This window comes from Petromyzon marinus, chromosome 45, assembly GCF_048934315.1.
Source record: "Petromyzon marinus isolate PM22_M1 ecotype Great Lakes invasive population chromosome 45, UKy_Petmar_22M1.pri1.0, whole genome shotgun sequence".
NCBI lineage: Eukaryota > Metazoa > Chordata > Hyperoartia > Petromyzontiformes > Petromyzontidae > Petromyzon > Petromyzon marinus.
This window is the reverse complement of record NC_133711.1, coordinates 882,709-895,556: the sequence shown is the minus strand read 5'-3', so window position 1 is coordinate 895,556 and position 12,848 is coordinate 882,709. Positions and strand designations below refer to the sequence as shown.

Genomic DNA, 12,848 nt, shown 5'->3' with positions numbered 1-12,848 from the left:
TGGTGTTGTGTAACGTGGTGTGGTGTTGTGTAATGTGTGTGGTGTTGTGTAACGTGGTGTGGTGTTGTGTAACGTGGTGTGGTGTTGTGTAATGTGTGTGGTGTTGTGTAACGTGGTGTGGTGTTGTGCAATGTGTGTGGTGTTGTGTAACGTGTGGTGGTGTGTAATGTGTGGTGTTGTGTAACGTGGTGTGGTGTTGTGTAATGTGTGGTGTTGTGTAATGTGTGTGGTGTTGTGTAATGTGTGTGGTGTTGTGTAACGTGGTGTGGTGTTGTGTAACGTGGTGTGGTGTTGTGTAATGTGTGTGGTGTTGTGTAACGTGGTGTGGTGTTGTGTAATGTGGTGTGGTGTTGTGTAATGTGTGTGGTGTTGTGTAATGTGTGTGGTGTTGTGTAATGTGTGTGGGGTTGTGTAACGTGGTGTGGTGTTGTGTAATGTGTGTGGTGTTGTGTAACGTGTGTGGTGTGGTGTTGTGTAACGTGGTGTGGTGTTGTGTAATGTGTGTGGTGTTGTGTAATGTGTGTGGTTTTGAGTAATGTGTGTGGTGTTGTGTAACGTGGTGTGCTGATGTGTGATGTGTGTGGTGTTGTGTAACGTGGTGTGGTGTTGTGTAATGTGTGTGGTGTTGTGTAAAGTGTGTGGTGTTGAGTAAAGTGTGTGGTGTGGTGTTGTGTAATGTGTGTGGTGTTGTGTAATGCGTGTGGTGTTGTGTAAAGTGTGTGGTGTTGTGTAATGTGTGCAGTGTGGTGTAATGTGTGTGGTGTTGTGTAAAGTGTGTGGTGTTGTGTAATGTGTGTGGTATTGTGTAACGTGGTGTGGTGTTGTGTAATGTGTGTGGTGTTGTGTAACGTGTGGTGTTGTGTAATGTGTGTGGTGTTGTGTAACGTGTGGTGTTGTGTAATGTGTGTGGTGTTGCGTAACGTGGTGTGGTGTTGTGTAATGTGTGGTGGTGTGTGATGTGTGTGGTGTTGTTTAACGTGGTGTGGTGTTGTGTAATGTGGTGTGGTGTTGTGTAATGTGTGTGGTGTTGTGTAACGTGGTGTGCTGATGTGTGATGTGTGTGGTGTTGGGTAACGTGGTGTGGTGTTGTGTAATGTGTGTGGTATTGTGTAATGTGTGGTGTGGTGTTGTGTAATGTGGTGTTGTGTAATGTGTGTGGTGTTGTGTAACGTGGTGTGCTGATGTGTGATGTGTGTGGTGTTGTGTAAAGTGTGTGGTGTTGTGTAATGTGTGTGGTATTGTGTAACGTGTGTGGTGTGGTGTTGTGTAATGTGTGTGGTGTTGTGTAATGTGTGTGGTGTGGTGTAATGTGTGTGGTGTTGTGTAACGTGGTGTGGTGTTGTGTAATGTGTGTGGTGTTGTGTAACGTGGTGTGGTGTTGTGTAATGTGTGTGGTGTTGTGTAAAGTGTGTGGTGTTGTGTAAAGTGTGTGTTGTGTAATGTGTGTGGTGTTGGTAATGTGTGTGGTGTTGTGTAATGTGTGTGGTGTAGTGTTGTGTAATGTGTGTGGTGTGGTGTAATGTGTGTGGTGTTGTGTAACGTGTGTGGTGTTGTGTAATGTGTGTGGTGTTGTGTAATGTGTGTGGTGTTGTGTAACGTGGTGTGGTGTTGTGTAATGTGTGTGGTGTTGTGTAACGTGGTGTGGTGTTGTGTAATGTGTGTGTGGTATTGTGTAACGTGGTTTGGTATTGTGTAATGTGTGTGGTGTTGTGTAACGTGGTGTGGTGTTGTGTAACGTGGTGTGGTGTTGTGTAATGTGTGGTGGTGTGTAATGTGTGTGGTGTTGTGTAACGTGGTGTGGTGTTGTGTAATGTGTGTGGTGTTGTGTAACGTGGTGTGGTGTTGTGTAATGTGTGTGGTGTTGTGTAATGTGTGTGGGGTTGTGTAACGTGGTGTGGTGTTGTGTAATGTGTGTGGTGTTGTGTAATGTGTGTGGTGTGGTGTTGTGTAACGTGGTGTGGTGTTGTGTAATGTGTGTGGTGTTGTGTAATGTGTGTGGTTTTGAGTAATGTGTGTGGTGTTGTGTAACGTGGTGTGCTGATGTGTGATGTGTGTGGTGTTGTGTAACGTGGTGTGGTGTTGTGTAATGTGTGTGGTGTTGTGTAAAGTGTGTGGTGTTGAGTAAAGTGTGTGGTGTGGTGTTGTGTAATGTGTGTGGTGTTGTGTAATGCGTGTGGTGTTGTGTAAAGTGTGTGGTGTTGTGTAATGTGTGTGGTGTGGTGTTGTGTGATGTGTGTGGTGTTGTGTAATGTGTGCAGTGTGGTGTAATGTGTGTGGTGTTGTGTAAAGTGTGTGGTGTTGTGTAATGTGTGTGGTGTGGTGTAATGTGTGTGGTGTTGTGTAACGTGGTGTGGTGTTGTGTAATGTGTGTGGTGTTGTGTAACGTGGTGTGGTGTTGTGTAATGTGTGTGGTGTTGTGTAATGTGGTGTGGTGTTGTGCAATGTGTGTGGTGTTGTGCAACGTGTGGTGGTGTGTAATGTGTGTGGTGTTGTGTAACGTGGTGTGGTGTTGTGTAATGTGTGGTGTTGTGTAATGTGTGTGGTGTTGTGTAATGTGTGTGGTGTTGTGTAACATGGTGTGGTGTTGTGTAACATAGTGTGGTGTTGTGTAATGTGGTGTGGTGTTGTGTAATGTGTGTGGTATTGTGTAACGTGGTGTGATGTTGTGTAATGTGGTGTGGTGTTGTGTAATGTGTGTGGTGTGGTGTTGTGTAATGTGTGTGGTGTGGTGTTGTGTAATGTGTGTGGTGTTGTGTAACGTGGTGTGGTGTTGTGTAATGTGTGGTGTTGTGTAACGTGGTGTGGTGTTGTGTAACGTGGTGTGGTGTTGTGTAACGTGGTTTGGTGTTGTGTAATGTGTGTGGTGTTGTGTAACGTGGTGTGGTGTTGTGCAATGTGTGTGGTATTGTGTAACGTGGTGTGGTGTTGTGTAATGTGTGTGGTGTTGTGTAACGTGTGGTGTTGTGTAATGTGTGTGGTGTTGTGTAATGTGTGGTGGTGTGTAATGTGTGTGGTGTTGTGTAACATGGTGTGGTGTTGTGTAATGTGTGTGGGGTTGTGTAATGTGTGTGGTGTGGTGTTGTGTAACGTGGTGTGGTGTTGTGTAATGTGTGTGGTGTTGTGTAATGTGTGTGGTGTTGTGTAAAGTGTGTGGTGTTGTGTAACGTGGTGTGCTGATGTGTGATGTGTGTGGTGTTGTGTAACGTGGTGTGGTGTTGTGTAATGTGTGTGGTGTTGTGTAATGTGTGGTGTTGTGTAATGTGTGTGGTGTGGTGTTGTGTAATGTGTGTGGTGTTGTGTAATGTGTGTGGTGTTGTGTAATTTGTGGTGTGGTGTTGTGTAATGTGTGTGGTGTTGTGTAACATGGTGTGGTGTTGTGTAACGTGTGTGGTGTGGTTTTGTGTAATGTGTGTGGTGTTGTGTAACGTGGTGTGGTGTTGTGTAACGTGTGTGGTGTTGTGTAATGTGTGTGGTGTTGTGTAACGTGGTGTGGTGTTGTGTAACGTGGTGTGGTGTTGTGTAACGTACTGTGGTGTTGTGTAATGTGGTGTGGTGTTGTGTAATGTGTGTGGTATTGTGTAACGTGGTGTGGTGTTGTGTAATGTGTGGTGTTGTGTAATGTGTGTGGTGTTGTGTAATGTGATGTGGTATTGTGTAATGTGTGTGGTGTTGTGTAACGTGGTGTGGTGTTGTGTAATGTGTGTGGTGTGGTGTTGTGTAATGTGTGGTGTTCTGTAATGTGTGTGGTGTTGTGTAACGTGGTGTGGTGTTGTGTAATGTGTGTGGTGTTACTGTGCGATGCCATCAGAGAGGCCCATGTAATGCCGGGTGTATGAACCAGAAAACACTACACGTGCTGTCAGCCTCACAGGGCACGTTCAAACTAAACTAAACTATTTGTATTTTACTAGCTAAGGCATACTGAGCTACATAGCTATTTTTCAACACAAATCAGCGAAGTGACGTACCAAGTGGACATTCATCGCAACCCAATACTCTGTACGCATTTCGATACTAAATGTGGAGGGAAAAACCGGAGGACCCAAAGATAAATCCACGCGGCCGCGGGGAGAGAGAGAGAGACACGCAAACTCCAAATATACAGCAGGCGTAAGGGTCGGGATCAAACCCACGACCCCCTGTATACCAGGCGAGGTAGTTAACATCTCCTAGCCACCGTGATGATTATGATGATGAGAGAGACACGCAAACTCCAAATATACAGTAGGCGTAAGGGTCGGGATCAAACCCACGACCCCCTGTATACCAGGCGAGGTAGTTAACATCTCCTAGCCACCGTGATGATTATGATGATGAGAGAGACACGCAAACTCCAAATATACAGTAGGCGTAAGGGTCGGGATCAAACCCACGACCCCCTGTATACCAGGCGAGGTAGTTAACATCTCCTAGCCACCGTGATGATTATGATGATGAGAGAGACACGCAAACTCCAAATATACAGTAGGCGTAAGGGTCGGGATCAAACCCACGACCCCCTGTATACCAGGCGAGGTAGTTAACATCTCCTAGCCACCGTGATGATTATGATGATGAGAGAGACACGCAAACTCCAAATATACAGTAGGCGTAAGGGTCGGGATCAAACCCACGACCCCCTGTATACCAGGCGAGGTAGTTAACATCTCCTAGCCACCGTGATGATTATGATGATGAGAGAGACACGCAAACTCCAAATATACAGTAGGCGTAAGGGTCGGGATCAAACCCACGACCCCCTGTATACCACGCGAGGTAGTTAACATCTCCTAGCCACCGTGGCGCCCCCGTTCACGATCCCCTCATTCCCACGAGTAGGCCATTGTGTGCCTGCGCCAAGGACGGAAGTCGAAGAACAACCCGCAAACGACTCGACTGGAGCCGCGCACACGGTCGGCGCGACACAGCACAGCGCTCTCGGGACAGCCGTGCGCACGACGCCACTACTAAGTGATTATTATTATTAAGATGCGATGGCGTCACGTCGTGTAACGATGTGACGTCATGCGATGGTGTGACGTCGTGTGACGGTGTGACGCGGCTGACAGCATCACCCTGCTTTCGTCGACGGAGGAAAGCGAGTGCTGGGGGCCACTGAACCACTTGTGCCGTGTCGTCGGCTGCTGCTGCTGCGCTTCGGCGGAGCCCTCCCTCGAGGGCGGCAGCGCCTCCAGCAGCAGCTCCCGCTCCTGCACACGCGATGAGCATGCACACACACACACATGCACACACACATGCACACACACACACATGCACATACACACATGCACACACACATGCACACGCGCACACACACGTACGAACACATGCACGCAGAAACACGCAAGCACACACACGCACACACATGCGCACACGCGCAAAAAGAGCACGCACATGCAACGCACGCAGGGATGAGCATGCACACACACATGCACACACACACGCACACACACACATGCACACACACACACATGCACACACACACATGCACACACACACACATGCACACACACACACATGCACACACACACATGCACACACACGCATGCACACACGCACGCAACGAGCACGCACACAAGGAAACGCACACACACGCTCAAGCAGGCACACGCACGCAGATGCATGCACGCACACACGAAAGTGAGCGCACACACACACGCACGTGCACACACGCAACGAGCAAACACTCACGATCACACACACACACGCACACACACTCACGATCACACACACACTCACGATCTACACACACACATACACGCACACGCACGTTTGTGTGTGACTGTGGGGAGCGGTGGGGGAGCGGTTAGCGCGCTGTGCTATGAACCTGGCGACCCGAATTCGATTCCCACTCACGGCCAACACCAGTGACAGCGATTATCTGAACCGGTCCTGGGCCTCCCCTAGGTAGACTCAACCTCAAACGAGTACAGTACCTGGTGCGCTGTGTAAACATCGTCACTAGGGAGACAAAGGCAGCTGGGCGTGGTGTTGGCCACCCACCCCCTCGTGTGCCGTGCCGGCCTTCATAGGTGCTCGCTAACAGCACTTGCCCCTAGTCTGTTCAGGCTATACGGGGATGTTGTTTTTGTGTGCATGTGTGTGTGTGAGACCGTGTGCATGTGTGTTACTGCATGTGTGTGTGTGACCGTGTGCATGTGTGTTACTGCATGTGTGTTACTGCATGTGTGTTACTGCATGTGTGTGTGTGACCGTGTGGATGCGTGTTACTGTGTGTGTGTGACCGTGTGCATGTCCGTTACTGCATGTGTGTTACTGCATGTGTGTGTGTGACCGTGTGCATGTGTGTTACTGCATGTGTGTGTGTGACCGTGTGCATGTGTATTACTGCTTGTGTGTTACTGCTTGTGTGTGTGTGACCGTGTGCATGTGTGTTACTGCTTGTGTGTTACTGCTTGTGTGTGTGTGACCGTGTGCATGTGTGTTACTGCATGTGTGTGTGTGACCGTGTGCATGTGTGTTACTGCATGTGTGTGTGTGACCGTGTGCATGTGTGTTACTGCATGTGTGTTACTGCTTGTGTGTGTGTGACCGTGTGCATGTGTATTACTGCATGTGTGTGTGACCGTGTGCATGTGTGTTACTGCATGTGTGTTACTGCTTGTGTGTGTGTGACCGTGTGCATGTGTATTACTGCATGTGTGTGTGTGACCGTGTGCGTGTGTTACTGCATGTGTGTTACTGCTTGTGTGTGTGTGACCGTGTGCATGTGTATTACTGCATGTGTGTGTGTGACCGTGTGCGTGTGTTACTGTGTTGGCACAGTGGGGAGCACAATTGGTGCATCTGCCAGCCTTCTCAGTCAGTCATTACCCAAAACACCTGGGTCTGTCCCATGACCTCCGGCCAGAGAGTCTTCATCACTCTATGTGGCCTCAAGGTGCACCTAGCCTGGCACGAGCACTGTGGTGACGTCACTGCCACTTAGTGGCAAATGGCGGCTGTGACTGTGTACCTACGGCACTGCGCTCGTACGTGCATGTGGGACTGCGTGCGTGCGCATAAACTGCGTGTGACCATGTGCGTGACTGTGCGTGCGCGACTGCGCGACTGCGTGCGCGTGCGACTTTGCACGTGCCTGGCGCGAGTGCAGCGGCTCGTAGAGCCACATGCGCACGAGCGTGGCCACGGTGAAGTAGAGCAGCAGCAGGAGGCCCGGGTTGAGGAGGCTGGGCCACGCCGCGTCGCCGTGCACCGCCAGCTGCCACGGCGCCGAGCAGTCCGTGCGGATGACGGCCGTCACGCCAAACAGCCTGGCGGCGGGGGCGGCGGGCACGCAAACACGCGGCAAACGCAAACACGCGGCTCGACGAACCGTGGGGACGAGCGTTGCCAGCGGCTCCTGTTAAGGTCGGCGCGACGCGCGAGGCGGCGGACGGCCCGCGATGTTTTGCACGCCGCCACCGGTGCTCGCTTCGAGGCCCGAGTTGACAAATGGCATCGCGATCAGCAGTGGCCCCCGGTCCAGCCCTGTGGAGGACCGCAGCGCCGCTTCGGGACTCCCGACGGGAACGAGTGGATCGCTTTGAGCAACGGGTTCTGAGTCCAGGGACAAAAGCCCCATTGCACACTAAGCAGCCAGCAGCAAACAGCACCGTTGAAGGTGCAATGGTGAAGAGTTCATCTGTTTCTTGGGTCCGGCATAGTTATTAGGAGGAGCTGGGAGGTGTGGAGAGACAATGGGAGGAGGGAATTTCCAAAGTGGAGTGGCACGAGGGGAGAAGCAGAACGAGAAGAGAGGTGAGCTGCAGTGTGGCGAGCGAATTGTTGTGACATAGCGGTTAGCGCGCTGAGCTACAAACCCAGCGGTTAGCGCGCTGAGCTACAAACCCAGCGGTTAGCGCGCTGAGCTACAAACCCAGCGAGCCGAGTTCAAAACCAGCGACGATTATCTGAAATGGTCCCGAGCCTCTCCTAGATTGACTCAAACACAAGTGAGTACCTGCTGCGCTGTGTAAACATCGCTGCTGGGGAGACAAAGGCGGCCGGGCGTGGTGGTTGGCCACCCAGGACCGAATCCTCGACACGGATGGAGGATTGCAGGACTCTGTCCTAGGGGTTGCATCTAAAGTTGCACATCGAGTCTATGACGGACAGTCAGGACTTGGCTATTGCTTTAAAGGAGCGATGTGTGGGCGAACGAGACAGCACAGCCCTTCGCGATACTTAAAAGTTAAACGATTCACTTCCCTCCCACAAGAGACGAAAATACTCAAGAGGGAAATTGTCTCAACATTACGTGCAGGACCTTCCTAAAACTAAAAAACAAACCTAAGCGATGTTTTTTCAAGTAATTATTTCCAATTACAATTCACCACATGTTTAATTTGAGTGTTTCTCAAGTAACATCTAAGTTTACATTTCCCTTCTGGTGTTGCACTTCATCACAGTCCCCGCATTCACCTCCGGTCCCTGCTTGTGAAGGATTTGTGTTATTTCAACCGATGAATCAGTCGATTACAAGGACGACTGAGCTACAGAATTGGCAGTGGGGTTGTTCGTTGCCACAGCTCGGGTGCAATGAGAGGGCGGTTTTTGGGTGTCGGGTGGCGGCGGGCTTAACGACACATTGACATTTACGCGATCTAACCCACAAAAACGTCTATTATGGATAATATTGGTCGCGGAAGCGGTTTGCTCCCGAGTCCACGGTGGCACAAATCCACACACACAAACACAACGGCCTCTCCTCAGCGGGAATGTAAACGGTGAGAGCCGAGTGCTGTTAGGAGGCGAAAAAAATCTATTTTACCAGGTAAGGCTCACTGAGCAATATAGCTCTTTTTCAGAAGCGACCTGGCCATCACAAATGACAGCTCAACAGAGCGGCTTATCACGTCCAAATTTATAGCAACAAAACTCTCAAAACGCATCAAAACAAAACTCTCAAAACGCATCTTTCTAAATGTGGAGGCAAAAACCAGAGGACCCGGAGAAAAATCCACGCAACCGCGGGGTGAGAGACACCGCAAACTTCACATATAGAGCAGGCGTCAGGGTCGAGATCAAACCCACGACCTCCTCTATACCAGGCTAGGTAGTTAACATCTCGCCACTGTGGTGCCCAACATCAATTAAGGCCAGCACAGCAGATTAGGTGGAGGTTGGAACCAGCGCCGTGCCTAGCTGGTTGTTGTTGACACACCAAACTAAGGCTCAAGGACATTTACAATACCACTTGCCCCTGGTGAGAAGAGCTGGGAGTAGAACCCAGGTCACTGTGAAGGGATCACGATGCACAAATCAAAATTTCACTTCCAACTGAAAACAAAACACAAGGCCCCTCCATAGCATTAAAGAGACTGTTGGGGCAGTGTCTGTTAGCGACCACCTATTAAAACCAACAATGCATATGATGGCGTGGTGTGGACAATATCACACCTGGCCACATTAGTGTTGATGTTTACACACCGCACCAGGTACTCATTTGAGGCCGAGTCACCCGACGAAAGGCCTAAGTCGAGTTATGGTGCCACCAACGTTGAGACGCGGCCTCCAATGGAATGCGCCTCGATGGCTGTGTCGCGCTCATGTCTCCCAACGCACGAACACAAGAACGCACGCACGCTCGCACGCACGCTCGCACGCACACACGCTCAGAAGCACGAACGCTTGCACACGCACGCACGCACGAGACGACTTGGAGCGGAGCACAAACTAGAGGAACGAGCCAAGCGGAAGCCCCCGTGCTCATGCACGGCCATCCTCGACGGCAGCGTCTTTGAAGACTCGGGCCCCTGTCTGGCTGCCAACTACCAGAAGATGAATTGCCCGTGAACAGCTTCGTGGGGGCGCGATGGCAGAGAGAAGCGCATTTCTGTTTTTCTGGCGTCGGCTTAATGCGGACACACGACGACCCCGGACTCACTCTCACCTGCGCAAGGAGCGCAGGTGAGAGTGAGTCCGTGATGTTCCACGCTGGAATGACATAAAAAGATATGGCTCTCGTTTACGAGATGTCCAGAGGGAACATCCAGACGCCACCGCCACTGGCATGTATTTACATGGGGTGGCTGGCTCGTTGAGAATTCACCATATAAGGAGCACTTGGGAGCTTGCCTATTATTGAACTCTGTCGGGTGGTTTTCCCTTTTTGCCGATGACATTCCACGCAGTGCGCTGCAAATTGGCGCGCTTTTGCTTCACCAGGCGAGAACCCCCTGAAGCTCATCGACTCGTGCGGACGGACCGGCCCGACGACTCCGATCTGCGCGTTGTGTCTCGTCCAACGGCTAAAACGTACCGATGTCTCCAGTCCTAAACGCGGGGCGACATCGCCCGGCCGAGGCCTGTGGCCCTTTCACTGAGAGATGTGAATCTTCACTGAGAGATGCCGATCTTTATGAATGTGTTGAGTGTTTTGTTATTTGTGCAGTTCTGGCCCAAAACGTCTCCCTGCTCAGACGAGCACCGGGCGGTGCGCATCACAACCGGCGTCCCTGAGCCAATGATGACAATTCCACATTCCTATGGTAGGGGGCCAACCTCTCCTGAGAGACAACGACTGTTCACTTCCCACAAAGGTGAATTTATTTTATCGACGGCGGGACCCAAACATCACACCCCCTGGCTTTAACATTCCTCCTCCCGCTCCTCGTCGTCCTCCTCGAAGACACCGGTGCTTCCCTTCAACCGCATCAGAACATCCCCAACAGGCCGACACACAAATCTCCTTCACGAATGGAGAACTAAAGACGAGCCACAGTCGTGTGATCATGGCCATGCATCCCCAACTATGGACCGTACAGTAATGCACCGTCGTCTGCGCCGCTTCAACGGCGCAAGACGGAACCGACTCTCTCTCCTGAAGCCCTCTCGGCGTGACGAGCAGCAGACCTCGACATTGACATCTAGCTCTCGAACACTTTGCTGCCATCGTGCACAAGAATAGGATTTTATCGACCTTGGAAGAATGGTGATGGGCTGAGTTGACTCCAATTCTCATTTGGCAGTCTTTGATCAGCTGGAGATTATAAGTCCAAATATTTTTTTCTCAGCAGAAGTCCTTGCATTTATCCTAATTCCTGTTTGAAATAAACAAAACATGTCTATGATACTGGGTTGACAAGGACTCCCAGGCACAAATAACAACTGAACACATTCATGAATATTACTGCCCTAAAATATAATAATAATGAACTCTGAACAAATTTTTCATTTTCCGAGGTAAGGCCTCCTTGAGCTACAGAGCTCTTTTCTAGAAACGTCTATATCGCGTGATTTATGCTAATAGCATCTCATAACGCCATACATTAATAATAAATGACGACTAAATCCCATACACAGCCACTACCAAGCACGTGAAAATAATAGGCAACCTTTCTTTCAATGGTCCTGCGATATTTTGCCTTCAATATGGGAGCGTTCGTGACGATTGTGTCGAGTTGCTGATTTGAATGGAAGCGTCTGATGGGACACTCGGGATTCAATTGCTGAGAAAATATTTGCACAGCGTAGCAAACGCCGGTGCTAACTGAGACAGGAATAGACATGTGAGATTAGTTTCGGATGATGGCACGGGCACTATGAGCCGCCAAAGTCCCTGATGAGAAGGAAATGGTGGTGAGAAGAGAGATGGATATCGGTGAGCGGTGTTGGACACGGGGGGAGAGAAGAGAGATGGGTATCGGTGAGCGGTGCTGGACACGGGGGTGAGACGAGAGATGGCTATCGGTGAGCGGTGTTAGACACGGGGGGAGAGAAGAGAGATGGATATCGGTGAGCGGTGTTGGACACGGGGGGAGAGAAGAGAGATGGCTATCGGTGAGCGGTGTTGGACACAGGGGTGAGAATAGAGATGGCTATTGGTGAGCGGTGCTGGACACGGGGGTGAGAAGAGAGATGGCTATCGGTGAGCGGTGTTGGACACGGGGGTGAGAAGAGAGATGGCTATCGGTGAGCGGTGTTGGACACGGGGGTGAGAAGAGAGATGGCTATCGGTGAGCGGTGTTGGACACGGGGGGTGAGAAGAGAGATGGCTATCGGTGAGCGGTGTTGGACACAGGGGTGAGAAGAGAGATGGCTATCGGTGAGCGGTGTTGGACACAGGGGTGAGAAGAGAGATGGATATCGGTGAGCGGTGCTGGACACAGGGGTGAGATGAGAAATGGATATCGGTGAGCGGTGCTGGACACGGGGGGTGAGAAGAGAGATGGATATCGGTGAGCGGTGTTAGACACGGGGGGAGAGAAGAGAGATGGATATCGGTGAGCGGTGTTAGACACGGGGAGTGAGAAGAGAGATGGCTATCGGTGAGCGGTGTTGGACACGGGGGTGAGAAGAGAGATGGCTATCGGTGAGCGGTGTTAGACACGGGGGGTGAGAAGAGAGATGGATATCGGTGAGCGGTGTTAGACACGGGGGGTGAGAAGAGAGATGGCTATCGGTGAGCGGTGTTGGACACGGGGGTGAGAAGAGAGATGGCTATCGGTGAGCGGTGTTGGCCACGGGGGGAGAGAAGAGAGATGGCTATCGGTGAGCGGTGCTGGACACGGGGGGTGAGAAGAGAGATGGCTATCGGTGAGCGGTGTTGGACACGGGGGTGAGAAGAGAGATGGCTATCGGTGAGCGGTGCTGGACACGGGGGGTGAGAAGAGAGATGGATATCGGTGAGCGGTGCTGGACACGGGGGGAGAGAAGAGAGATGGCTATCGGTGAGCGGTGTTGGACACAGGGGTGAGAAGAGAGATGGCTATCGGTGAGCGGTGTTAGACACGGGGGGAGAGAAGAGAGATGGATATCGGTGAGCGGTGTTGGACACGGGGGGAGAGAAGAGAGATGGCTATCGGTGAGCGGTGTTGGACACAGGGGTGAGAATAGAGATGGCTATTGGTGAGCGGTGCTGGACA

At 51.1% G+C, this 12,848-nt stretch overlaps 2 protein-coding genes across 2 annotated transcripts in view; both read right to left on the bottom strand.

The window, feature by feature from the left end:
- LOC116952108 (piezo-type mechanosensitive ion channel component 2-like) overlaps window positions 1-5,252 on the bottom strand; it is a 154,005-nt gene extending 148,753 nt beyond the window's left edge. Inside the window, exon 1 of the mRNA XM_076074014.1 lies at window positions 5,055-5,252. Coding sequence (XP_075930129.1) covers window positions 5,055-5,252 — 198 coding nt within the window. The remainder of the gene's footprint in view (window positions 1-5,054) is intronic.
- A 1,703-nt stretch (window positions 5,253-6,955) lies between these two features.
- Window positions 6,956-12,848, bottom strand: part of LOC116938348 (piezo-type mechanosensitive ion channel component 2-like) — a 321,131-nt gene continuing 315,238 nt past the window's right edge. Inside the window, exon 8 of the mRNA XM_076074013.1 lies at window positions 6,956-7,253. Coding sequence (XP_075930128.1) covers window positions 6,956-7,253 — 298 coding nt within the window. The remainder of the gene's footprint in view (window positions 7,254-12,848) is intronic.